This window comes from Aethalodelphis obliquidens, unplaced genomic scaffold (genome assembly GCF_003676395.1).
Source record: "Aethalodelphis obliquidens isolate GAN/ISIS:26980383/991018 unplaced genomic scaffold, ASM367639v1 scaffold15, whole genome shotgun sequence".
In the NCBI taxonomy this organism is placed as follows: domain Eukaryota; kingdom Metazoa; phylum Chordata; class Mammalia; order Artiodactyla; family Delphinidae; genus Aethalodelphis; species Aethalodelphis obliquidens.
The window spans coordinates 28,251,247-28,279,156 of NW_020837959.1; the positions used below are offsets into that span (position 1 = coordinate 28,251,247).

The 27,910-nt window shown below is 36.1% G+C and overlaps 1 protein-coding gene across 1 annotated transcript in view; it reads left to right on the forward strand.

The window, feature by feature from the left end:
• MYCBP2 (MYC binding protein 2) overlaps nt 1-27,910 on the forward strand; it is a 272,440-nt gene that overhangs the window by 112,187 nt on the left and 132,343 nt on the right. The window contains exons 21-31 of the mRNA XM_027116051.1: nt 3,452-3,569; nt 9,145-9,349; nt 10,002-10,155; nt 14,176-14,348; nt 15,246-15,371; nt 15,459-15,586; nt 18,637-18,728; nt 20,701-20,835; nt 22,436-22,519; nt 23,942-24,038; nt 27,300-27,492. Of these exons, the coding sequence (XP_026971852.1) occupies nt 3,452-3,569; nt 9,145-9,349; nt 10,002-10,155; nt 14,176-14,348; nt 15,246-15,371; nt 15,459-15,586; nt 18,637-18,728; nt 20,701-20,835; nt 22,436-22,519; nt 23,942-24,038; nt 27,300-27,492 (1,505 nt within the window). The remainder of the gene's footprint in view (nt 1-3,451; nt 3,570-9,144; nt 9,350-10,001; nt 10,156-14,175; nt 14,349-15,245; nt 15,372-15,458; nt 15,587-18,636; nt 18,729-20,700; nt 20,836-22,435; nt 22,520-23,941; nt 24,039-27,299; nt 27,493-27,910) is intronic.

Below are 27,910 nucleotides of genomic sequence, written 5' to 3' on the forward strand. Positions count from 1 at the left end.
TCTGGAACCATTTAGACAAGGTTCATATCTTTGATTCATCTCTTACCAGCTATGTGACTAATTTACTAAGCCTTAGTTTAAATGTCCCATAGCATTGTTAAAGAATTAATATAGTGTCTGTAAAATGCCTGGCATGCATACACATACACATATAATTTTTGTTTTCTGTTCTTCCTGTGTTTACCAAATAATTTAATAAATGGGCTCTAGTATCATGAAAAGAGTTTATTAGAAGAATTGCCACTAACTCTGGGAGAATTCTTTTTAAAGGGCTTCAGATCTACCCATAGAGTTATTTTGATAACCAGTGGTACATTTTATTTGAAAATGCTTTGTAAACTGCAGACAAGTAAACAGTTTTAGGTACTGTTTACTTGTCTGCAGTTTAATCCTTTGTTTGAATCCTTTGTTTGAATCGAAATGGACATTTCTGTGAGGACATTAGTTTGCCATACAGCCCTTTGACCTGGTAATTGTTTATTGCCAAAACTCCCAGTACCTCAGATGTGAGAACCACTTAACTTTCACTGCTGTTCCTAGCCATATTATTGTATCCTCAAGTAAAAACTACTCTTTTGAGGCAGGGCCATTCTGCTCTCCTCCCCTTTGGTTACTACCTACCTGTGTTTTAGTCACTGCCTTTCCTTCACTGAAAATTTAGTATCTGGCTCACAGTGTTTTCCCAGTCTGAGTCTTGTCACACACTCATGAATGGTCCCATACAATACAGTTACCTTGACACCGTGAGTTAGATCTAGTGAACTTTACTTCCACATTCATGGTGGTCATTCCCAGGACCCATTATGGATCTAGCATAGCTCCAACTCTGAATTTTTAAGTTTAAACAACCCATGATCTGATGACAATTTCTTCTTCTGTTACTTAGCATTACTTTACTTGGTCTTTGACTTTATCAGTACTTCATTCTCTAGAGCCCTCTACTTTCTTAGTGTCTGTCGCCTGTTTCAGTTTTTTTCCGACCCACGTTAGAGACTGTCATTCATTCTCTTCACCTGTACTCTTACCATTATCCTCAGTTTTCTCACCCTCTTGGGTCTTGATGCTAAGGCATGGCAAAACTTCAAGCATGAATCGGTCTACTTATATTTTCTATGTCTAACTTAGGCTTCCGGAAGAAAATAAATCACCATACTTATACACATTGTTATGATTTGTAGATTGGACCAATCCTTCTACAATAGGCAGTGATCCTCCTGGTTTGTAGTTTTGAGCTGTCTGATTTAAGGCCTTTTGAGAATGTGATGAAAGACATAGGCTGTCTCTTCAGAAAAACAGACATAAGAATATACACTTAAAAGTTGGCTTCCAGATTTAGAAGATTCACAGATCTCCTGAAGTTCACTTTCAGACTTCCTAGAAGTCATTTGGATCTGGGTTAAAAACTTCTGGTCTAGGTTTTTATTTTTTCCATTCACCACCGTACCCTTTCCGTAATCTTTAAATTCTCTCCTCACCAATTTCCTCTTCCTCACAGCACTTGACCTCTGTTCACATCACAGCAAAAATAAAAACATTAGGTGGGAAATTCTTCAGTCCAGCAACTCTGCCAACCTGCCTGCGTCCATTACTACTTCTTTCCTCCTTCTTCATGTTACACTGAAAGAGGGGCCTGTTCTTGTCTATGCTGTGAAACCTCTGCCTTTTCCATAGGGATCCAGTTCTGTTTCTTGTCTCCCCTCTGAACCATATGTCCTTATCTTTACTCACTCTTTTAAACTTCTGCAAATTCTTAAAAAGGACAGAGCTTCCCCTTCAGCTCCATTTTCCCTCTAGCTGTTGGTTCTCCTTTTTCCCTTTTGTGCTGAGGTTTTTGAAGGGGTTTTGCATTAGTCTCTGACCCCACTGTTAACTCTTCCTTTGCTACATAGTGTTGTGCCTACTCCACCAAAGAGACTTCCTTCTTGCAAAATCAGGTGGTCATTTGTATCTGTCTCTAGAGCATTCAGCATGTACATTATTTCCCTATTCTTGAAATGACTGTCTACATACCACATTTTTCCAGAGTTCATTCTTTGTTATGTCCTAGATTTTATGAGCTCTTCTTCTTCCTCTGTCCATACCTAAATGTTAGAGAGACTTACAATGAAAACTATCTTTTCTCGCTTCGTCTTCCTAGCTGTCATTCATTCTCATAGCTTAAGTGAATGTTACCACCATCTACCTTGTTACTTAAGCAGAAAACCTTCATTGCCCCATGTCAGTCATTGCCAGAGTCTAGTCAGTTCTGTTCCTTACAGAGCTGTCAAATCCATTCATTCCTTTCAGTCCATACTGTTCCTATTTCAGGCCTCCCCCATAACTCACCCAGATTATTGTGACATCTTCTTAACTAGGTTTCCAGCTGCTAGTCTTGCCTCTTCCCAGTTCATTTTTCATTGCAGCCTGAATAATCATTTAAAAATATATGTAATTTAAAAAAATTTAAAGTATTATAATTACATTGTCTCAAAAACAGAGCTCTCCTATTATGTGTGGACTCTTTCTGTAGTGTGATTATTCTCATTATAGATGATGATTACTGAAAGTGGTAAATAAAGTGATATAGGGATGGTTACAAGGATAGATACGATGAATATGGGGATACCATTTATCATAATAGTTACCATTTATTAATTGTTAACTGTGTACCAGACACTGATCCAAGCCTTGACATATGTGAGCTTCTTTATTGTTCATAGGAACCCTATGGGGTAAATACTGTTTAATATTATCTCCATGTAATAGAAGAGAAAACTGAAATACAAAAAGGACGAGTAACTTGTTCAAAGTCATGGTACATTGCTGCTACGTGGTGGAGCCAGGATTCACATGCAGGCAGTCTACATCTAGAGCCTGAGCTTGTAGCCACTGCTGCGGTGCCTCTCATGATACTGTATTCTAATTCATTAACTACTGTATATGTTAAAATCTAAAATTACTGTTCAGTGAAAAAACGGTAGAAAAGAAGACATAAAAATAATTGACAGTTCAGTGGAAAAAAGTAGAAAATAAGACATAAATTTAATTGTTTTGTATGGTTCTTAGATTGAATTCCTGCTAAATCAGCACATGATTTTTATTTCATCTGACAAATATTTATAGAGCTCTCTAACTTGCCATTCACTATATAAGGTAACATTTTTTCTTCTTTTAAAACAAAGGTAGCACCAGTCTTTCAGAAAAAATAAAAATTATGTGTCCATAGTTAGGGTAGTAAACTCAAGAAATCTTTTTAATAATCTCCTTAAAGTCAGTGATTATGTCTTTTTCATCTTTGTGTACCTAACGCATAGGATAGAGACAGGCATAGTACCTAAGTAAGTGTTTGCTGAATATTCTTATTAGTGCCTTTTATCTCTTCTATTTTTTATTGCATTGTTTATTGTTTTTTATTTCAGTTGGGTCTTGTAAGAAATTGACTTAATTTTTTTTTTTTTTTTTTTTAACCTAGGGGATGTCCCACTCTTGTTCAAGCATTGCCAGGCCCTAGCACACAAGTTACTGCAGGCAGCAACCACACGGCAGTACTTTTAATGGATGGACAGGTCTTCACATTTGGAAGTTTTTCTGTAAGAAATTTTTTAAGCATTAATAATATTGCATTGTACCGTTGCGTTGCAATTTGTCTACGTTAGCTATTTTTTCTGGTTTCAGTGAAATTCTTGTATTATAATTATTGCATATGCATATTTCCTGTCTCCACATCCAACATACACAAAACCTAACAGACTTTGCTTTGAAATGATTTTCTTTTGTAGTGTAGCATTAGAATTTATTAAATTTAACAGCTGTGTTAGAATACTGGACATGTTTATTCCAGGTCAGAATCTGTTAAGCATTCAGTAGAGCTAATTCTGTCACTGAAAACTTATTTCCCAACAGTTTGTAAAGAATCATTTTTCTTAACATGTAGAATTATTTTTATTTTAGAACTTTTTAAAGGCCTGGTTCTCTTGGTAGATTTGTTTAGAGTTATAGTTTACTTTTTCCTCTCCCTCTCTGTGTCTCTCGCTGTCTGTTTGCCTGTCTGTTTTGCTCTTTCTCTTTTTTGCCAAAGCTTGAAAAGAGTGAAGATGCTCTGAGAATTTTGTATAGTTTGGGCATAGTAGAGCTCAAGGAAAAGCTTAATAAGACTGTGCTAATAAACCTGTACCGTCTGTGATGTGGGTAACTATTCAGAACCCTCTAACCTAAGTCTCTGGGATGTAATTTGCAACTCTTGATTATTTTTAAATGTAAATGTGAACTTAAAAAAAATCTCTTACTTGGAAATGATTTTAAGCTTACAGAAAGGTTCCCAAAAATAAGAATAGTACATAGAGCGCCCATATATTCTTGAATCAGATTCACCTATTGGTAACATTTTGATCCGTTTGCTTTATCATTTGTACACTCATGCTCTCATTCTCTCACATACTCTGTATGCATGTGTGTATAAAACTTTTTTTTTCTTGTCCTTTAAGAATAACTTGCACACATTATGATCCTTTACTCCTTAAATAGTTTGTGTTTTGTCAGTTGATGCGGTAATTCTTTTCTGGCATTTTTCCCCTCCAGTCTAGGACCAGGCATTGTATTTATTTCTCATGTCTCTTTAGTCTCCTTTAATCTGTAACATTTTCGCTCCTTTTCTTTGTTTATTATGACATTGACATTTTTGAAGAATATGGTACTTCTTTTTTTTAACAAAAGGTTCCTTATTTTTGTTTCTCTAATATTTCCTCATGTTTAGATTCAGGTTGTGCATTCCAGACTAAAATACCATGTAAGTGACATCATGTCCTTCTCAGGGAATCACATTTGGAGGCACAAAATGCCCACCTGCCCTTCACTGGTGATGTAAATTTTGATCACCTGTAAAATTTTGTTTGCGTTCACTACCGCAGAGTTAGAGTTTTTTCACTTGAAACTAATAAGCAGTCTTTGGGTTGACACTGTTAAGTTTTAAGATACCTGCTTCTCATCAGAATTTCTCGATTTCGCATCTGTTGATTGTTCTTGCCTGAGCCAGTCTTTACTATAATGGCTGCAAAAATGATGATTTTTCCAACCCCAGCACCTCCTCACATTTACCTGTCAGCCCTTTGCGTTTTACTCTAAGCAAGAGCCCATTTAATATTTGTTTGTTTACCTGTCTACTTATTATTGGTGTAGACACATTTCTCTTTTTTCGTCATTACTGTACTTAATTATTTGGGTGCTTATATTGTCTCAGATTTCGCCAGTGGGAGTCCCTTCACGCTGACTTCTGTGTTCTGGTGACATGCCTCTTTGTTTTTTTGAGTACTTCCTTACTTCCTGGCATAACAAGTTGTTCCAGGCTTATCTGTATGAGTCCTAGAATCAGCTATTTCTCTAAAAAACCTAGGTTGTTTTTAGTGGGGAATAGTACTAGACACCAGCCGAGCACTAGGTGTATTCATTGCATCCCCAGTACACATCTGTGTGCATATATACATACATACGTATATTTTAGAAATAATAAGTCTGCGCTGATACCTGTTAATTCCAGCCCATTCCCATAGGGTTCTTTCTTACCTTGTCTCATTCCATGTTTATGTCCCTTCTTCCACAGTAAGAATCCTGGATCCCAACAATATCAATACATTTATTTCTCATTCACTCAGTCCTAAACTATGTCTAAAATAGTTTTATATTTGCTTTGCCCACACTACTATAAAAACAAACTCCCTAAAAAGAGTTCAGGATTTGTTTATCACTCTTGCTTCTGCCCCCCTCTCCCCTGCTCTCGCCCCCTCTCGCCTGTGTCCTACCCCAAGACCAAAGGTATAGATTCAGATACTGTGTTCATAAGTTACTTGGATTCTTTCTTCCCACCCCCTTTCAGTGGGATTATGTTATTCCTTTGGAATAGAGTTGGGTTCATTTGTTTTAGTTTTCTTTTTCTTTAAATTTTATTTAATATGGATAAAAATAGGTAGAACTAGCAGATTCTTTGTAAAGGGTGACAACAGCCAAGGATCACCTTCCTTCCCTTGTTCCTGAAAACGGTCCCTTTTACTGGTTACACTTTGTCTCACCCTGTCCTGGGACAGGGGTTAATCTCTGTAAAGTGAGTAAGATCTGATCTCGGGTGGGGGAGAAAGAGGGATGACCTTTCAGCATGGAGATAACTTTGGCCTTGAACAATGAATGAGGCTCCAGAGGAATGCCAAAGGTAGGGCAGAAAGGGGACGAATTAAAGGACTGTCACTGAGTGGGGTTCCTCTTTTCCCTCTTGTAACAGTCTTCCTGGCCCTTTGTAGGAAGACATTGGTTTAACTGCTGACCCCTACCATGTCCTGCCGACTTGGAGCTCTCAGACTTCCAAGGAGAGTGGTTTGTGGTCCAGTGCGCTGTTTCAGTTTGCTTTTAAGTTTAAGGGTCCCTCCTCCCACATCCTTAGATGGAGTTTTATTTTTTGAATGTGTAGAACCTTAACATGTTTCCAAAAGTTAAGTTACACAAAAATGGTATACTCACCCAAGTGTTGTTCCCTCCCCCATCTCTGGCATCCCTACTTCCCACCCCTTCACGCCGTGCTTGTAGGTTATGAAGTTCATTGTTTTCCAGTTTCTCCTTCCTGTGTTTATTTTTTTAAAGATTAATACGTAAATAACCACACACACCGTCTATCTATATCTGCATTGATATAGGTATAAATATGGTATGTATATATATACATATATAAAATTATTTCCCCATCTTTGTTTTTCAAAATGTAGCATTTTATATATGCTCTCCAGTACTTTGTCTTTACACTTTACTGTATCTCCTAGAAATCATTCCTCATCAGTTCATAGAGATCTTCCCAATTCGTATTTTACATCTGCATAGTACAATTGTGTATATATCTTGTAGTTTATTAAATCAATTTCTTGTGCTTGGAATAAGAAGTATTTTCTAATATTTTGCAACAATAACAATGAATATTGTTAGAGGTGTGCCTTTGAGGTAAATTTTTCGAAGTAAGGTTGCTGGGTTGAAGGCTAATGCCTGTGTAGTTTCGTGAGATAGTAACGATTCCCCTCTATTTTGCATCTCACCAGCAGTGTCCGAGAGTGCCTGTTTCTCCACAGCCTTGCCAGCAGCATGTGTTGTCCCTCATACCTTTTAATTTGTGTCAGCCTGATGGGTGAGCAGTCGTCCTGCGTACTTTGAAGCCTTTTTCCTGTGGCTGGCACTGTGAACCTTCAAGCCCTTGCCTGTTATCTGGCATTTTCACGCAGAGGTTCAGGTTTTCCCTTGGGGGATGATTTCGCCAGTTCTTCCCTCTGTTCCCTTCTTGAGCCTCCCCTTCTGTGCCCGGCACCTTACCTCCACCCTCTGGTTTCAGGCACCTTAAAAGTCCTGAGGTCCATTATTTCCTGATACTGCTGAAGGCTTGAGTCATGTGTGGTTTTCTTTGCTCTGTGTGGATTATTTATTTACTTATTTATTTATTTAATTTTGGCTGAGTTGGGTCTTCATGGCTGCGCAGGGGTTTTCTCTAGCTGCGGCGAGCGGGGGCTGCTCTTTGTTGCGGTGCGCAGGCTTCTCATTGCGGTGGCTTCTCGTCGTGGAGCACGGGCTCTAGGCACGTGGGCTTCAGTAGTTGTGGCACGTGGGCTCAGTAGTTGTGGCTTGCGGGCTCTAGAGCGCAGGCTCAGTAGTTGTGGCGCATGGGCTTAGTTGCTCCGCGGCATGTGGGATCTTCCCGGACCAGGGCTCAAACCCACATCCCCTGCATTGGCAGGCAGATTCTTAACCACTGCGCTACCAGAGAAGCCCGCTCTGTGTGGATTTTGTTGTTTTGGAGGGAATGTGAATGGTAATGTTTAGAATCAGACAATCATCATTGTCCTCTAGTCCCAGAAGCTGTAGCTGTGAACCTCTGTGTATTTAAATGTGGCTTATTTATAACCACGTTCTGAATCCCATGGGGCCTGTCCAGGCAGCTATCATATTTTTAGACTGCTTTTCTTCACATTAGTTGGTTGATAGGGGAATAGATATTTATTTCAGTAGTCAATGAAAAATATAATTAGTTTCTTTTCCTCCAAAAGCATAATAATACCCCTCAATATGACGTACACATTTTTATGCTGCTGTTGTTGTTTTGTCAAAACATAAGGATCTTGAAAGAAGCTGAGATAAACATTGAAATTTCTTGGCTGCTTCTCTAATCCTGTGCTTGCCACTTTTCCCTCCATTGGTTCAACCCAGGGATTGATGTTCTGTTGCTTTTGCAGTCAGTTTGTGGCTGTGTTTGTTTGCAGTGTTCCTGGCTCCCTTATGCTCTGGGTGTTTTGCTGTGATTTCCCGTTCCCGTTACTTGTAGTGAACCCTGGCTGCCATGGTGCAGCATTGTCTGCCTTCCAGGGGGTTGTGGAAGGGGAATGCTAGGAGAGAGAGAGAGAGCTCCTGAGCCACGGGTGGGTGAATATTTCCCAATCCAACATTAACATTCTTTTACAGCTACTCGCTTAGTAGTGAGAAACTTCCTATTACTCTTACCAAACAGGTACCTAGAGACAGCCATACTTTTTAAGTGAGTTCACAGTTACTTACTTAAGACATCATAATGATTCTGCTGTCTATCTTGAAAAATAAATGAAATAACTTACTAACACACGATCGTGTGAAAAATATGTAATTTCCTAATTGTATTCACAGTGGCAGTATTCATTATTTTGGCCTTTTACCCAAATATTTTTAGACTCTGTGAGTGCGAGAGTGACATTTTATGGTACCGTCAACTTAAAGTAGCAAAGTGAATTTTTAAATGAACAATTTGTATTACCAATTTTTTAACATATTGTGTATTTATTATACTTTTCATTTAAATGTTGGTAAAGACAATCACAGTATCTCAGGGAGATTTCTTACATGGAGAAATATTTCAACTGTATTATTATTTTTTTAATCATGTACTATGTGGTTTATTAGGGAGAGAATTCCTAAGAATAACAGAAATTATTTTACTCCTTTGTAAATGTTTGGTCCAAATTTCATATGAATTTCATTTATTAAAAAATATAGCTAACAACTGATGAAGAATAATGTCTCACAGAGCTATTTTTGTCTACTGTTTCCTTAACTTTATAAAATATTATAAATTGTTTATCCAGTATTATTGTTAATACGATTTATTTAATCTTTTAGAAAGGACAACTGGGTAGACCAATTTTGGATGTGCCATATTGGAATGCAAAACCAGCTCCCATGCCTAACATTGGATCAAAATATGGAAGAAAAGCTACCTGGATAGGTGCAAGTGGGGACCAGACTTTCTTACGAATTGATGAAGCACTTATTAATTCTCATGTGCTCGCTACATCAGAAATTTTTGCCAGTAAACACATCATAGGTAATACCCCAAACAAGCAAATGTCCCTCCAAAATAGCCTTGATAGTAAACGGTCATCTTTCCCTATTACGAGATGTAGTCCTGTAGCTTTTTGTTTTCTTCTGTTTGAAGTAGTTTAAAAGAAGCTTCTAAGTGTCTATGTTTATATGTATCTATGTGCTGGAAGAATGAAATAATTAGGAAAGTAGAAACCAAAGTACTTATAAGCTAGAGAGTGGTGGAAATATGAGCTAAATTGTAGTGGTATAAATCCTATACAGTGTAGTGGAAAGAGGAATTTTTCTGTGTTGGTTCTTGTCAAGTAAATGATGGAAATTAGTTTTATGGAAGGTTACATAAGTCAAACTTTGACGTTTCATCGAGACCAAGGTGTCAATTTATACTTGTGTCCATGATATCATGAATAATTATATAATAGAGTAGTATTGTGTAGAAATTAAGGGCATGTGTTGTGGACTTAGACAGCCTGAGGTTTTAGTCCAAATTCTGCTACTTAAAGGTTTTTAGTTACTTAAATCCCTCAGTCTCAGTGTCTTCTTCTGTAAAATGGAGATAGTAATAATACTTACCTTATAGGAAATGCTTATCTTATAAGTTGGGGGAATATAAAAAGGTAATGCATCTTTAAAATATATAAATACTTTTTCCTAAGGCTTGGTACCTGCTTCTATATCAGAACCTCCTCCATTTAAGTGTCTTCTGATAAATAAAGTGGATGGGAGTTGTAAAACGTTTAATGACTCTGAACAAGAGGATCTGCAAGGATTTGGTGTGTGTCTTGATCCTGTGTATGATGTCATTTGGAGGTAAGCTTCTCTGTTTATAAAATAGAGTAATAAGTAAGTTTGGATCAAATTGTACTTTTGTGGAATATAAAAGTCATGTATAGGCAGACTTTTCATAGATGAGAACTCTCCTATTTAACTGTTAACTACACTTCTATCACAGTGACTCTTGGGGACCTTCACTCTTGCTAGCTTTAGTGTAGTGGTTCAAAGCATGAATTCTGAGCCAGACTGCCTAGGTTTATCCCAGCTGCACACGTTGCTTTCTGTGTCGCTGTGGACAAGTTACTTTGACTCTGTGTGCCTTACTTTTGTCATTTATAAAATAGGTATAATAATGGTACCTTATAGGCTGATATGAGAACTTAGGGTAGAGGCGCATAGTAGGTGCTGTAGAAGGCTTTGCTACTCTCATTATAATAAGAAATTTTACTCTCAAGAGTTCTCTTGTTAATCATTTTTAGTCTGTCAGCATTCTTGTCTGTATTGTATAGAATTCATCTATTTCCTGGTCCCGTAAATATCTAATCATTACCAGCTATGTAGAAGAAATTATGCCAAAGACAATACAGAATAAATATGATCAATGAGCTTGCCCTTTAGGAATGTATGTAACAAAATCCCCATATTGGTGGAGAAATATACAGGGTTATCAAACTCTGGAAATTATAAAAATGTAGAGATGGATACAGGTACACAGGCGATTCAAAAATTATATTGTAACTTGTTTAAAATTTATTATGGTGCTTTATATACATAATGAGTAAAGGAAAGAGTTATCCTCAGATTTGTAGCTTTGAATGCTAATAGAGGGTGTATACTGCCCTTACCAGAGTGGCTCATCACAGGACAACCATTTTTTCCCCCTTGCGTTGTTTATTTGGCCAGCCTTAGTAGGAATCCAGGTAAGTTGAAAGGGGAAGACTTCCTCTGTCTTCTTTATTCTGCCCATTCCTGCTTTCATTTCTACCAGCCATCCAAGTCTTAAAAGGCCATGTTTTCTATCAGTCCTGAGGCCTGATTCCTAGTGAAGGAATTATAGTGCTTCCCAGGCTGCTCACAGGCTTGCTGTCTCACTTGGGCATTTTGTGGGAAGACTTGGAGGCCAGAATTGAGTTGAGTAGTGCTTTTAGATCTCCATAGCAGCAATATACAGGGTAGATTAGATAACAAGAGACTAGAGGTGAGTAGTCTTATAGTGATTCTTATGAAGACATGAGATACTGAGAACCAGAATTAGAGTGGTCACAGTGGAACGGAGGGGATAGAGAAACAAATGATGTAAAAATAGAATTATCCTCAACTATTTACTGATTGGAAGTCAATGTACAAGAGACTTAGTTACCAAAGAGCAAGCTCTGGTTTGGACCTAGGTTTAAATTGATGTTTGATTTTCTATGATCCTTACATGTTTTATTTTTAAATGAAGTAAATTTGCATTAACAAAATAAAGTAAAAACTGACAGTATGGAATTAGTTTCTGGATACATTTACTAAATTAGAAATGCATTCTCTAAATTAGAGAGAACAGTAGAAGTAGATTCTAACATTAGAATCATTTCCCTGGGGTCTTAACAGAACTCCAAAGTGCGGTATCCGATTACTTGAACCTTGCCTTTTTCACATGTGGTAGCAGTGGGGACAGATGATCTCAAATGCTTGCCAGGTCCTTGATCATTTACCCTTTATTCTAAAACAGAGATTAAAAGATGAAGGACAGTCTCCTCCTGTGTTTGAGTAAAACAGCTGGAAGGTGGAGAGTTTGTTCCTTTATCCTGACTTCTGGCTGCTTTGTGTCCTTTGTGTTTTTCAGTAGGGTATGTGCATTTTACAGCTATCACAGACATTGCAGATTCAGTATCAGCTTACTTTGACTTTCCTTCCGGCCTGAGTCTGCTTCCTTTTGTATTCTTAACAATAACTTCTCCTGAACAATTAGAAACTTTTAACATTTGAAAAGAGCAGATAAATGTTAATAGCAATTTTATTTCCCATGTCAAAATTTACAAAACTAACACATGAATCTGTGTTATTTTTTAAAAAGCAAAGCAAAAATACAAACGGGAAAAATGATGTGGTCCTTCTCCAAATCTTTTTCTTCCCCTGTACCAAATCACACTAACCTTCGCTATGGGTCACGAGTATTAGGTTTGGTTTATATTGTTCGATACCTTTTTTTTTTTTTTTTGTGGTACGCGGGCCTCTCACTGTTGTGGCCTCTCCCCCGTTGCGGAGTACAGGCTCCGGACGCGCAGGCTCAGCGGCCATGGCTCACGGGCCTAGCCGCTCCGCGGCATGTGGGATCTTCCCGGACCGGGGCACGAACCCGTGTCCCCTGCATTGGCAGGCGGACTCTCAACCACTGTGCCACCAGGGAAGCCCTGTTTGATACCTTTTAAAATGCATGTATTTTGTTTTTTATATAAATAAGACTACAAGTATCACTTAGATTGATAGATTAAATTAAAAAGCAATAAACCAATAATATTAATGCTACTAATTATAGCAGCTATTTTCATAGAATTTATTCTGTGTGAAGTATTATTTTTAAGTGTTTTTAAAAAATAATTTAAATTTTTTTAATTGTGGTAGAAATAACAAAATTTAACATCTTAACCATTTTTAAGTGTACAATTCCGTAGCATTAAATATAGTCACATTGTTGAACAGCATCTCTCCAGAACATTTTCATTTTGTAAAACTTAAACTTATGCAAAGAACAGCTCATTTCTCCCTCCCTCTCACTCCTGGCAACCACCGTTCTACTTTCTGTTCCTTTGCATTTGCCTACTTTAGATATATATATAAGTGAAATCATACATAGTTTGTCATTTTGTGACTAGCTTGTTTCACTTAGCATAATGTCTTCAAGGTTCATTCTTTTTTTTTTTTTTTTTTTTAAGCTGAATGGTATTTCATTGTATGTTTCTACCACATTTTCTTTATCCCTTCATCCATCGAAGGATGTTTGGGTTGCTTCCACCTCTTGGCTATTGTGGATAATGCTGCTATGAACATGGGTGTGCAAATATCTCTTCAAGATCCTGCTTTCAGTTCTTTTGGATATGTACCCAAAGTGGGATTGCTGGATATAAGTGCTTTTATATTTAGTAAATTTGGATCATCAAGTGCCATTGATTGAGAAGACCAGACTTAAATAATATACTATTTTGATACAAACATTTGAAAAATCATAAAGAAAAGCAAGAAAATAATAAACTTTTGAAATTCAAGATAATCGTTACCTTTGAAAGGAAAAGGAAAGGAATTGAGTTGGGAGGGAGACACAGAGTACTTAATAGATAATGGTAGTGTTCTTTTTACTAGTGTATATTGTGTCATTATTCTTCATACTTTATTTTGAAAATATTTTGTTACTTTTGTGTGTACTCGATAGTTGATAAAAACAACTCTTCCAAAAAGAATTTATAGAATAAAAGAGGTAAAGAAGTGGAAACTGCTTTTTGAGAATTTTGTTATGAAAGAGATAAAAGGAATGAGATAATGGCAGGAGAGCATTGTGGGTCGCTCACGGTTTTTGTGACTGCTTTACTGTGTATTAGTAAGATTCAGCATCTGCATACATTCTATTTGTGCTTCCTTCCTAAGAACAGCATTCCATGTGCTTTGCCCACTTTCGATATGGGATTGATGATCTCTTACTGGCTTGCGGGAGCTCTTCTACGTTATGGATATTGCAGTTTTGTCTCATATGTTTGTTTCATGTATTTTCTTTTGACTTATCTTTTGTCTATACACTTTTTTATGGAGTTTTTGCTGTACAAAAGCTTTACATTTATAAGTACACATTATACTTTTAAGTATACTGTTGCTCTGTTATTCATGAAATGTGATCTATATTACTGTTTTGTTCAAATTATTTCATTTATAGTGACATAATCACTTTATTTATATCTTTAGCTCAGATATGGAAAGTCATGAGCTACGTTTTGTCCTGTTTAAGCTGGCCGTATTACTCTCTTTTTATTGTCAATTATACTTCACAGGTTTTATTATACTGTAATTATTCTTTCTTGAAAGGTTTCGACCAAACACTAGAGAACTATGGTGTTACAATGCAGTGGTTGCTGATGCCCGACTTCCCTCTGCAGCAGACATGCAGTCCCGATGTAGTATTCTAAGTCCTGAACTTGCCTTACCAACGGGATCAAGGGCTCTCACCACCCGGTCTCATGCAGCTTTGCACATTCTAGGTAGGGTTGGTATTTGATGATCAGCTAATTTTCATTAATGTGTGCTGAGGATTTTTTTTTAAGAGTATTTAAATTTGTATATCATTCTGTCATGTTTGTTAAACAGTAATGCGCTAGGTGCAAAATAAGTTAAATCCTCTAACTTTAAGAGGTTTACCCTACAGAAAACAGTACAACAGACTTACACCAACACCCTGAACAATTCATATATGCCCAAATATAAAGCAGCCCTGAATATAATTTTCCTAATATGTGTCTTGTAAAGTAATGTTTTTGCTTAACTTGAATATATAAACTTTAGTGATGTAGGTTAAATATTCAAATGTATAATTATAATATTTAATTTTTATACATTATTTAAAATAAATTCTATAAAATATGATATGAATTTTATAGTTACCACTTGTTTCTTCTTACATAATAGTTTTCCACAGCACATCAACTTCACGTCTAATTAATTAATTTGAGATATAGCACTTTTACAACATCTTGGTAGCCATTGTAAACATCCAAAACTAGCACTGATTAAGGTTATCTCAGGCTACTGTGTCTTCCTCAAATAGTACTTTAAGAATCAATCTAAAGTGATTCAGAGAGTTTGATAAAAGGAAGAACCTTGTAGGGACTCAAAGATTAAGCGATTCCAACTTTTCAGAGAGATAGTTTTGTGTGAAACATTGTCATATAGCTTATGTTTAAATATGATTATTACCCAGGCAGAGGGTAATTTTTATTGGTTGTAAAAGTATCTTCCATGAAATGTTAAAGCTTGGAAGAAATTTGTTGAGCACAGTTCAGAATTTATTGTTTTAATTTATCCCCTCCAGCATCTCATACTATAAGTACTCGGGGAAGTTTTAATTTCAAGGAGTTGAATTTTTGTTTGTTTGCTTTTAGGTTGTCTTGATACCTTGGCAACTATGCAAGATTTAAAGATGGGTGTTGCCAGTACAGAGGAGGAGACTCAAGCAGTAATGAAGGTTTATTCCAAAGAAGATTATAGTGTAGTAAACAGGTTTGAAAGTATGTATATTTATGTTTAGTAAATATTGTCTTATAAATGAAATACATGGATATTTTAAAGCATAAGTTATCATTTGCATCTTTTAGGTCATGGAGGGGGCTGGGGTTACTCTGCTCACTCGGTAGAAGCTATACGTTTTAGTGCTGACACAGACATTTTACTTGGTGGTCTTGGTCTGTTTGGAGGCAGAGGAGAATATACCGCTAAAATTAAGGTAAGCAGTTCATTCTCACTGTTGCCTTTTGTGTTTGAAGATAAGTATTTTGACTTAGTTTATTATTTTATAGAAGGCACCTTTGCATGTGCCTACTTTCTTGTAGCTGTTTTAGTGATAAGATGCAGGGGCATTTGGATGTAGCTTTAAAAAGTTTTTACTGCCAAATACTGTGTAAACAGACATCATCACCACAGGCATGGGGACCAGGGATGAAGTGAGTAAGGGGATGGATTCCATCTGGTAGAGAGTCAAAAAACAATCAAAAGTCCTAAGTTTACTGCACTATTCATCTCAGAAAGGGCAACAGTTATACTAAGCAAAGGATGTGCTCAGTCTTTGAAAATTTACTAATAGCTTGAATTTTCTGTTGTCACATTATCCGATTTTGCTCTTAAAGTGAGAGAGGCGACTAGAGTTTATGCCTTAATTTCAATAGCAGGCTTCTTAAAAAATTCTCAGTTAAGTACTACGGTAGTCTCAGTCCTTATCTTCCTTAACCAGTCTACAGAATTTAATCCAGTCGAGCTCTTCTTCGATATGGTTTCTTCATGTGGCTCCCAGGACACCACACTTCATTTTCCTCCCATCTCCCTGGCCGCTCTTCTTAGTCTCCTGCTGGCCACTCATCATCTTCCCGACCTCTAAACGCTGCAGTGCCGGAACTCAGTCTTGGACATCTTTTTAAAGTCTACTCACCCCCTCGGTGATCCAGCCTTACGGCTTTAAGTGTTTTTTCTCTTATCGCTCTCACACTTAATAGACCTCCAAAGTTATATATACAGCTGCCTACTCTGCATCTCCATATGGATAGCTAACAGGTGGATAGCTAACAGGTATTTGGGATGTAACATACTCAAAACTAGGCTTCTGACCATCTCTCTAAACCTGCTGTTCTCTTGTCCTTCCCCATCCCAGTTAACTGACTCAGAATAGAGTTAACTTCATTCTTCCAGTTGCTTAGGCCAAAAATCTTGGAGTCATCCTTGCCTTCTTCCCTCTTTCTTTCACACCCCACATCCACTCTCACAGCAAATATTGTTGGCTACACTTTGAAAATAAATCCAGGATCTAACCACTTCTAAAAACTGCCCCTGGTACCAAGTTGGTCCAAACCACAGCTGCTTGGAGCATTACAGTAACCTCCCAATTTGTATCTGCTTCTGTCCTTGCTCCCTTCGGTCTGTTCTCAACATAGCAGAGTGATTCCAATAGTATTAGAATAAAAACCAGAGGGCTTACAAGGGCCTGAAAAACAACATCAGAACTGACTTGCATCACCACTCTGACTCTGACCTTATGTTATACTAGCTGCTTCACTCTAACCTAGCCATACTGACCGGCCCTTGTTCCTCAGACATACCAGGCATAGTCAGACCTCAGGACCTTAACACTTGCTACTTACTCCCTCTGACGGCAGCTCTTCACTCCGATACCTGCAAGGCTCACTTCCTCTTTACCTAAAGATCGTGACTCCTTGGTGAGCCTATTTAAAACTGTAAATCCTCTCCCTTACCACAGACTTACTTCCAGTAGCCCCCCCACCCCTTATTTTTGTTTGCATTGTTCACCCCTGTATGCCCGGTTCTTAGAACCCTGCCTGGCACACAGTATGTGTTCAAAATTATTTGTTGAACATAAACAGGGGAGCCAAGTTAGGGGCAAATCATTTAAGACCTTTATATCATGCTACAAAGAAGGAGAAGAGAAACCATTGAAGACTTTCAGATTAAGGAAGTATTCTAATCAGATACTCATTTTAAAAAGACTGCTGTGGGTTATTCAAGAAAAGCAAAAACCCTTAACTTTGTGGAATATGGGTTAGAGCAAGGAGAGAATGGAGAGAAGAACTAATTAGTTCATATTGAACTCTTCTAGCTAGTAACACTGCTAACACTGGTTGCACTGACAAGCTTTGGTACCAGCAATATGAGAGATGCAGTGCTGGTGGAGAGATTTGGAAAAAAGGATTATCCCAGGTTTTTTAATCTGAGTGAGTAGGTGAATGATAGTGCCATTAATCAGAGCAGGGGAGGCAGGAGGGAGGAGAGGTGAGTCACTTTACAACTGGTGAGATCCAGCTGCCCCGGGGAATCCCAGGCGCAGACTAGGATCTGAGGTGGAGACAGATTTTTAAACTATTAACATATATAGTTGAAAAATGGAGACCTCTAACAGAGTAATTGTCCAGTAAGTTTTAATATCCCCGTCTCTTCCTTCTTAGTCTTTTACTCACCTTTCTTGTAGTTCACCTACTATAATCATCAAGAGAAATAAGGGTTTTAAAAATATGTATTAGTCCATTTTTTTAAAAAAAGATCCCTTCCTCATAATTTTCATTTATTTTCACTTAATTTCATAACTTTTCCTATTTGATATCTTCTCTTTTATTCTTTTCCTGTACTCTGCAGTCCTCCCCCTTTTTTATAACTGTTTTTTTCCCCCTCACTCTTTCTATCTCCTTTTCCCATGCCATTTGAGCTATTTTTTGTTACCTGTTTTCTTAAGGATCCTTTCCTTCTATTATTCCTCAGCTAATATTTTTCTAGCCTTTTTTTTTTTTTTCCCCGCTGGGTATTTTTCTAAGTGTTCCACAAGCATCGTTTCACTTAATTCTCACAATTACAATGAAGTAGGCGCTGCTAGTGTCCATCTCCCTTTAATGGATGAGGAAACTGGGTCCTAGGATCTCACAGCTAGTTACGTGTTGAAGCAAAATTCTACTACATTTGGAAGCTCACTTAGAACTTAGAGCTCTCTCACCTTCAGATGTTTATATCTGGTACAGAACATTTTTGGAGCATTTGCTCTAAGTAGGCAAATATATAAAATAAGGAAAACTGAGGTTAGTACAGACCATAAGACATGTGTTTCTTAATTTCGATATATAGATTTGTACATTTCACTGAATAACATTTTTTTAAAAGCAGGTACTCTTTTACATTCTGTAGTGTCCAGCATCTACTGGAGACACGAAATTATAAACGTATCATTCAGCAGGTCTGTATGACTGAGTGACTGGGCACAATATGTTTTTCTCCTCTCCCCAGCTGTTTGAGTTAGGTCCTGATGGAGGAGATCATGAAACTGATGGAGACCTTCTTGCAGAGACTGATGTGTTGGCTTATGACTGTGCTGCTAGGTAAAGATTTCTTCAGTATTCAGTGTAATCCTTGCATACTTAACATGACATATTTATTATAAGTGAATAACGCAACTTAAAGAGAAGGTGTTAAATAATCTGTGATCAAATGCTTAAGAAACTAAATTATATACTAGGTAATATAACTTGCTTTTAATAATGCTACATTAAAACTAATAGTATCCTTCATATTTGTATTTCACAAGATAAATTGTTTCTACATTGAAGATGGAAATATACACATATTTTGCACACATATTTTCATGCATCACTTAGAGAACACCAAATATGCTAGTGTTCTAGTGATGCAGTGCAATTATTTACTACCGGTAGCGTTATGTATACTGTATCAAATAGTCATAGTGGGTCGTACTTCAAATCGCCTGTATGCTCTGACACCAAGCCTATAGTATTTGCTTGATTATAACACGCTTGGAGAGGTGGCCAGCTTTACTGAAACCTCTCAGGAGGTAACCAGAATCAGGATGTTTATTTATGAAGGTTCATTAAATAATAAAGAGACTTATATTTTATCAGTCTTCTCTGTGTAAACTTAAGAATTATCTCAAGACTGTTATGACAAGTTAGTGATTTGAATCAGGGAATATTATGATGAGAAAAAGAACGGATTTGGACTTCATGATAATGGTAGTATACTGTCTTTCCCAATGACAAATAACTACATTAAGAAAACCTTCTGTGGCATTCATAAGCTTTTTGTTAATGAAAATGTATATTTTCTGAAGATGGTAGTAAGGCATTGAGTTTACTTTTAACAGACAAATACTTTTTGAGAACAAAATAGTAAACCTAAAGAAAATTTTGACTGTTTCTTCACTTTAGGCATTAACCAATATCAGGAGATACTATTTCAGTAACTTCTTAATGTTACACACAAATGAAGATTAGGGATATCTCAGGAAAGTTAATTGATTAATTAATTTTTAACAAAGACTTAAGATGCCATTGTTATCACTTGATTGTGAGTCAAAAATACAGTGTATGGTTTTATGTATACAGAATCATCTAGATATTCTTCATTTGCCTCCTAACGAAGCCCAGATTCCTAAGGCTGGTGTTAAAGGCCTTCCACAATCTTTCACAGCGTCTTTTTAAACTTTCCACCTACTACTTTTCTATATCTGTCTCAGTGCTTTAGCCTAACTGGACACCTTGCCACTTCCAGACCCCGTTTTGTACTCTCAGACCCCTGCCGATCTGTTCATGACAGTCTTCCCCTTCCTCAATATCTTTATCCTTCTCTCTGTCCCAGCTACAACCAATATGCACTCCTTCCACGCTATTACCTAGAACTCTGTAACTTGGGTATAGCTTTATCAGATGCCCTTATTTGTATACATGTGTTTTCTCTCCTGCTAATTTAATAAATTTTTGTGTAGTTACTGTGTTGACAGGCTCAGTTCCAAACAATCTGTCTAAACTCAATTCCCAGAACAGTCCTATCCTATGAGCTAGATATTGTTTTTATCCCTATTTTCAGATGACAAAACTTAAGTCACAAAGAAGATGTAGTAGTAACTTCCCCAAGGTCAGCCAGCTAGCGAGTTACAAAGTCAGGCCTTGAACTCAGACCATCTGACTCCAGAGCTCTCAAAAGACTTTAACTGAATACATGAACCTTAAAGTTCAAAGTTTTCCAAGAAAGCTGGCATGTTTTTTTTAACAACAGTTAAAAAAAACTATTTTAGTATGAAAACTTTATAATATTTAAGCAAGTTTTAGAACTCAGGATGAGGAGGAAGAAATATAATGCCATCACTGTAGCACCAGTAACCATTATTTGTGTTCTTGTCCAGACTTTTTAAAATGGAGGGTTTTTAATGTTGTTTGACAAGAATCTTATAATAATACAGTGTATTTCATGTTTTGTTTATAAAGGATTTAAAAAAATAAATGTATGTAACAGAGAAGTACAAAGGCATTGTCTTTGACACATAAATTTTCCTCTTAGAGAAAAATATGCAATGATGTTTGATGAACCAGTCCTCCTGCAAGCTGGCTGGTGGTATGTAGCCTGGGCTCGAGTGTCAGGACCCAGCAGTGACTGTGGATCTCATGGACAAGCTTCTATTACCACAGATGATGGGTAAGCAGAATGTTTAAGTATTCCTTAAGCAACTCCCTTTTTTGCTAGTGGAATATTGTTTTGAAAGCTCAGAGGTCTTTTTATTTTTTAATTTTTTTGCGGTACGCGGGCTTCTCACTGTTGCGACCTCTCCCGTTGCGGAGCACAGGCTCTGGACGCGCAGGCTCAGTGGCCATGGCTCATGGGCCCAGCCGCTCCACGGCATGTGGGATCTTCCTGGACCGGGGCACGAACCCGTGTTCCCTGCATCGGCAGGCGTACTCTCAACCACTGCACCACCAGGGAAGCCCTCAGAGGTCTTTTAGTAGAGTAAAAAATCTTTGTAGGTCTAGAGCATAATATGACCTGCTAAAAATTAAATTCGTATAATTGCATGCCAAATTAAGGTAAGACAGAATGTGGAGATAATAGAACTGCTATTCTTTGCTCTTGTCAGTTGGCATTTGTGTGTATTTCTGGATGTTACCTTGTTTAAAAGCTTGTTTGCAAAATTAGAAATTATACAGAGGAAAATGACAAGGATAGGGAGTTTGGAAACCATGAAAAAGAAATATATACATGCCATAAAATTTGACAGTGCTTACGAAAATACTTTATAAATTGTAAAGCCTTAATGATATGAGATGCTACAGTTTTAATAAAATGTAAAGGGAAATTTACTGTTTAAAGTTCAGGTATAGAACACTTCCCAGTTTATAAAATACTTTCATTTATATTATCTTGTTTAATGCCCTCAGTAACTTTGTGAAGTGGTTATTAGCCCCGTTTTTACACTCGGGAATAGAGAGACAAAAGGTGAAATGATTTGCGTCAAACTGTATGGCTACTGTGTGGCAGAACCAAATCTGGAGCTGGAGTTTCTTGACCCAAAGTCCAGCCGTCTCTATACTCTGTACTCTGATTCATGTGAAAGGACCATCATTTATAAGAGAAATTCAATTTATTCTTTATTATTCTTGAGCATAAACTGTTCGAAATGGGTAGAAGTTATGTAATCATGTATTTCATATAGTTTCATTCAGCTCATAAGAGAGCTGACCAGAAAAAGAGCAGGCTAATTTATGAGGTGAATTCTGTGTTCCTGAATGTTCAAGTAGAATGCTGAAGATAAATTAAGTCTATTGTTGTAACATATCCTTTTCAGCTTACTCTAAGATTGTATGGTAGAACTGGGGAGAGTGCTTTGGTCCAGGACTGTATGATTCCCATATACAGTTCATTCAACCTTGGAATATCATAGCATTTTGAAGATAAAGTTTATGTTATATCTATTTAAGCAGATTTTAAACTGTAAGTTGAAATATTTTGTTAAAAGCTTATTGTTCTGGTTAAAGTTGAGCTTTAACCAGGAGGGAGGGAGCAGAGCAGCTACTCACCTAGGAGCTCCCAATCAGGTTCAACTCTTTCATTTAACCCATTAAGGCATTCAGAGCTAGAATTAAAATCAGAAGTGTCTTTTTAAGTGTATTTTTGGCCTTAAAGAATGAATCTCTCTTCAGTAATGTAAGATTTGAAAGCATGATTGTTAAACTTTTCATTTCCTTCCATGAATCTTGAATAGTGTTGTCTTTGGTTATATTGTTATTTTTTCTCTTCTTAGGGTTGTTTTCCAATTTAAGAGTTCAAAGAAATCAAATAATGGTACAGATGTTAACGCTGGTCAGATACCTCAATTATTATACAGGTATTTAGCATATTTATAATCAACATGGTTTATTCTTTTAATATAATGAGCTAGGATCACTGTAAAATATATGGCACAATAAGGGAGAAATTATTCAAAGCATTTAGCTACATTTAATACAAACATTTAATTTATGTTTTGTATATTTTTAAACATTTCTTTACCTCAAGTTAATTTTAATAAAATATCTCTAATGACTCAGATTATCTGTATTATGCCTATAACAGTATTTTAATAACTTATTTTTTAAACCTATTGATTTTCTTACCAATTTCAGAATGTTTTAAACTTTAAAATAATAAAATTTATCTTAGAGAAATGAAATCTGAGTGTTAGGTGGGGATTTTAGATGTAGGCCTGGTTGATTTGTTCTACAGTTTTATATTTCTTGTTCATCTTGTGATGGAATGAATTGGAAAATCCCTTGCTGCTGAAAAATTTCCACCTTTAATTAAAATATCAAACAACAGCTTGCTCATATGATAATACTATTATATTTTAACATTATTTAAGACTTTTAATTACTTCATGGTAATTGAGACATATATGGGAACAATGCCTATGTGTGTGCCCATCTATATCTAGGTGATTATTGCAATAATTTTTATTTTTTTAAATTTTATTATTTTTTTTGCGTTATGTGGGCCTCCCACTGCTGTGGCCTCTCCTGCTGCGGAGCACAGGCTCCGGACGCGCAGGCTCAGCGGCCGTGGCTCACGGGCCCAGCCGCTCTGCGGCATGTGGGATCTTCCCGGACTGGGGCACGAACCTGTGTCCCCTGCATTGGCAGGCGGGCTCCCAACCACTGCGCCACCAGGGAAGCCCTACTGCAATAATTTTTAGATTAAAGAATTTAAATAGATATAAACCCTCACTAAAAACTGGCATTCTTACTTTAAATAGTAAAAATCAAAGGCAGTACCTTTAGAACAGTGATTCTCTGTCTTCTATATCTTTTATACTAATATCTTTAAGAATCTAGATGGTATAACCTCACTTTTTCCAAGAGGACATTTTTGTTTGTTTTTATGCAATCTGCTATAGTCAGTATTTGTAATATGTAGCATTATGAACATAGCAAGTTGCTTGGACTACTCGTGGGTACAGTGGTTGAGTAACTCTTTAATGGTAGCATTTAATAGTTACATCACTAGAGAACATAAGTTACATAATGTTGTCTAGTAAGAGAAGAGAGTTTCTACTACCCAGTCTTACAAAGGTGAGATTTAGAAGATGAGGTACTTATGTGCTAAAAATTTTGCTTAGCATTGGAAAATGTTTGTAAAAAGCCCCATATTGGGATTTTGCCTAACAAAAATGCTTAACTGTTTAATTTGTTTTGCCATTGCAAAAATGTATATTTGAGAATAAAAATGTCGGTGGACTTTCCAACATAAATTTATGTATGTATGCTACCTTCAGACTTCCAACCAGTGACGGCAGTGCTTCAAAAGGCAAACAGCAAACCAGTGAACCTGTACATATTTTAAAGAGATCTTTTGCAAGAACTGTCTCAGTGGTAAGCCATTTTTAAAAATTTCAGCTTTTCTGTCCAGTGCTGAGTTTTGTTTTGATGTTTAGCATTTAGCCACTTTTCTAAGAGTTTATCTTAGCATAGCTTTATAATTCAGATTTGTTTATATTAGCTTTGACATCCCAGGCCAAAGAATAGTCACATTAAATAATGGAAAATAAAGATGTTGACGGATTTTAACATACCTTGCTATTTCTGAAATACATGGTGAATTTTCTTATAAATTATGTATCAACACATATGCTGAAGGAGTTAGAAAGTGAAGGAAAAGTTGAGTGATATTAACCAAGAATGTTACTTTAATGCTAAAGAATTAAGTAGAAGGGTCATATATCTAACTAAGGACTTTGTTGAATTACCTGACCATCCCCTTCGTACATTTAAAGACATGATGCCATTGGGGTTACCAGTGTAGAATGGAAAGCCAATAAGATGTAATTGAAACACCGTGGTGTTTCAGCTCAGGAAGTCTGAGTTCTTGCTCTTTCATTTGTTAGTTGAGGACTCTTAGGAAGGTTATCTCAACTATATCATAGCATCATTATGAATTTCTGAGTTAAGGGATATAAAAATTCTATTTAATTTGTAAGGCCCTATATGAATATGATTTATTAATGTAGCTGGTAGTCTGTCATGTTAGTAAAATACATAGGGAGAAGGCTATTTTCCCTTTCTTTCTTAGTTTTTTTTTTTAAACCACAAAATTAATACACGTCCCTGGTGGGAATAGGGTTAAAACTATACTAAAATTATATTGAAGTTCTTTTCCCATCACCCTTTTATCACCATATATAACTGCTGTTTCCGTTCGTATGTATATTCTTCCAGACTATTTTTTGTACATAAACAAATTTATTAGTCTCTGTTTACTGTATGCTATATAGTCTTCTTGTTTGTTTTTGATCATACTTAAAGTTCTGCCTATTACTTTTTAAAAATTTCTTTTTTTTAAAAGGTGGTAGTAAAACACTTCACAAATGACATGATTTTTCTTTTATTTATTTTTTTATTCAATTATAGTTGATTTACAATGCTGTGTTAGTTTCAGATGTAGAGCAAAGTGATTCAGTTATATATATATATATATATATATATATATATATATATATATATATTTTTTTAGATTCTTTTCCCTTATAGGTTATTACAAAATATTGAGTATATTCCCTGTGCTATACAGTAGGTCTTTGTTGGTTATCTATTTTATGTATAGTAGTGTGTATACGCTAATCCCAAACTCCTAATTTATCCCTCTCCCCTTTTCCCTTTTGGTAACCCTAAGTTTGTTTTCTATGTCTATGGGTCTGTTTCTGTTTTGTATATAAGTTCATTTGTATCATTTTTTTTTTTTTTTTTAGATTCCACATATAAGCAATATCATGTGATATTTGTCTTTCTCTGTCTGACTTACTTCAGTTAGTATGTAATCTCTAGGTCCATCCATGTTGCTGCAAATGGCATTATTTCATTCTTTTTTATGGCTGAGTAATACTCCATTCAATTCCATTCTATTACATTCCTTCTTTATCCGTTCATCTGTAATAGCAGCACTAGGGCTGCTGTGAACATTGGGGTACATATATCTTTTCGAATTATGGTTTTCTCTGGATTAATGATAAAAAATTCATCAAATACGCTACGGATATATTCCATGTTAATACATTTGGCTCTATCTGAATTTTTTTAATGTTTGCTTAGTATTCCGTAGAATGGTGTACTCTAATTTATCCAGTTCTATTCCTACCAGAGGACTGTTTGTTTCTCATTTTTCACTATTACAGTTGTGCCTTGGTATTTGAGGGGGAATTGGTTCCAGTACCCCCCCCCCACAGATACCAGAATTCCTGGATGCTCAAGTCCATTATGTAAAATAGCACAGTGCTTGCATATAACCTACACTCATCCTCCTGTGTACTTTAAATCATCTCCAGCTTACATATAATACCTAATACAATGTAAATGCTATGTAAATAGCTGGCAGTGATTCAAATTTTGCTTTTTGGAACTTTCTGGAACTTTTTCTTTTCTGAATATTTTCGATCCCTGGTTGGTTGAATCTGCAGATGCAAAACCTGTGAATACAGAGGACCGACTGTATATCCATATCTGTACATATGTGTCTTTGATACTTGCGTACTTCTGTGAATATTTCTACTGGAGGTGGGCTCATTTAAATTTTGATATATCATGTCAAATTCATCTTCCAACAAAGGGTGTGCTTTGAATAAGAGGCTCTTAAGAGCTTTGGCTCCTTCGTACCTTGGCATCCTTTTAGTATTAAGATCAGTTTGGTATCTTTTGATCCAAATAAGTATCTTTGCCTCTGTTACGTCTTTTTCAGTGATCTCTTTTATCTGTGTGTAGTAATTCTTTTATATTTATGTCTAAGTGATATTGTGGTCATTAGGTAATTGTAATCTTTGTATAAGAAACTTACTCAATCATTTCTCTACAATGTTAAAGTACAAACCTTTATTCTTGGTTTTGCCATACCAGAGGACTGATATTTGGTGGAGATGAGGGAATAAGTGCTTTACTTTGAGATTCATCAAGTATCTGTCATCATAAGCATGATAAAACCTACAGTCCAACTAGAATAGCAAGGGACGCTCACCACCCTAAACTCATATTCTAGAATTTTTAAAGATCCAAATAAGTGTGTTTTTGTATTTTCTAGTCAATTTTAAACTTCTGTTAACTTGTTTATCAAGATTTGGCTGTAGTTTGTATTGTAAAATTTAATATGTAGACAAAAATAACTTATTTGATATTGTCACTGATATCTAATACTGGAATACTTTATTATATTTCAAAGATTATTAAAATGCTTAAAATACTTTTAGTTTATATACATAATACTACATTGACAATATAGAGTTTAATTTTTCTTTCAAGTAAACATGTTTATAAGTGTTTTTCTTTATTTATATGATAAACTAGATAGGTTGGTAGCAACTTAAAACTTAAAAAGTTTTTTAACTTCTTTAACTTAAAAATGTATTTTTAAATAGGTAAATATTGAAGAATGTTGTTTTTGTAGATGCCTAACTACTTCACCTTTTTTGTCAAAGATATTCCTAATGGTAATGTAATGAATGAACTAATAGAATGTCTATTATTTGGGCTACCAAAACTCAGTACAAACTTCAAGGTAAACTTTTCAAGTTGAATGTCATCTTTCCATTTGAGTCAACCTATGATACCATTTGAACTAATTGTTATCTATTTTTTCATATTCTGGATTAGGAATGTTTTGAGTCATTGTTGAGTATTCTTCACTGGAGCTGGACCACATTAGTCTTAGGAGTCGAAGAACTAAGAGGATTAAAAGGATTCCAGTTTACAGCCACACTTCTAGATTTAGAAAGACTACGCTTTGTGGGTACCTGTTGTCTGAGGTTATTGCGTGTCTATACCTGTGAAATTTACCCAGTGTCAGGTATGATACATTTTTTAAATGACTTTTGAGGAGAAAATGTTTTGAGACATTGAGAAGGTTTATATAGGGATTACCAAAAGTTTAAGATCCCCAGCTGCCTTTATTTATCCTGCTCGCTCCTGAATTGAGGGGAGAAACTTGGCTTGCTGTGATGCTTATATATTTACTTATAAAGAATATAATAGATTACATGTCATTATGATAACAAAAAGTCATGTTAGACTAAAGTTAAATACTCTAATAAGTTGTTGTTATAAGCAGATTCTGTCAGATATAAATATTTTGAATGACTGATTTGGACTTAAATGCTGAAACCTGTGCAGGGTTTTTTTGTTTTTTTTCCCCATTTAAGAGTCCTATTTAAAAAGAAATAATTTTGGACCACACATAATCTCTATATTGTTTCATTTCTAGGTTA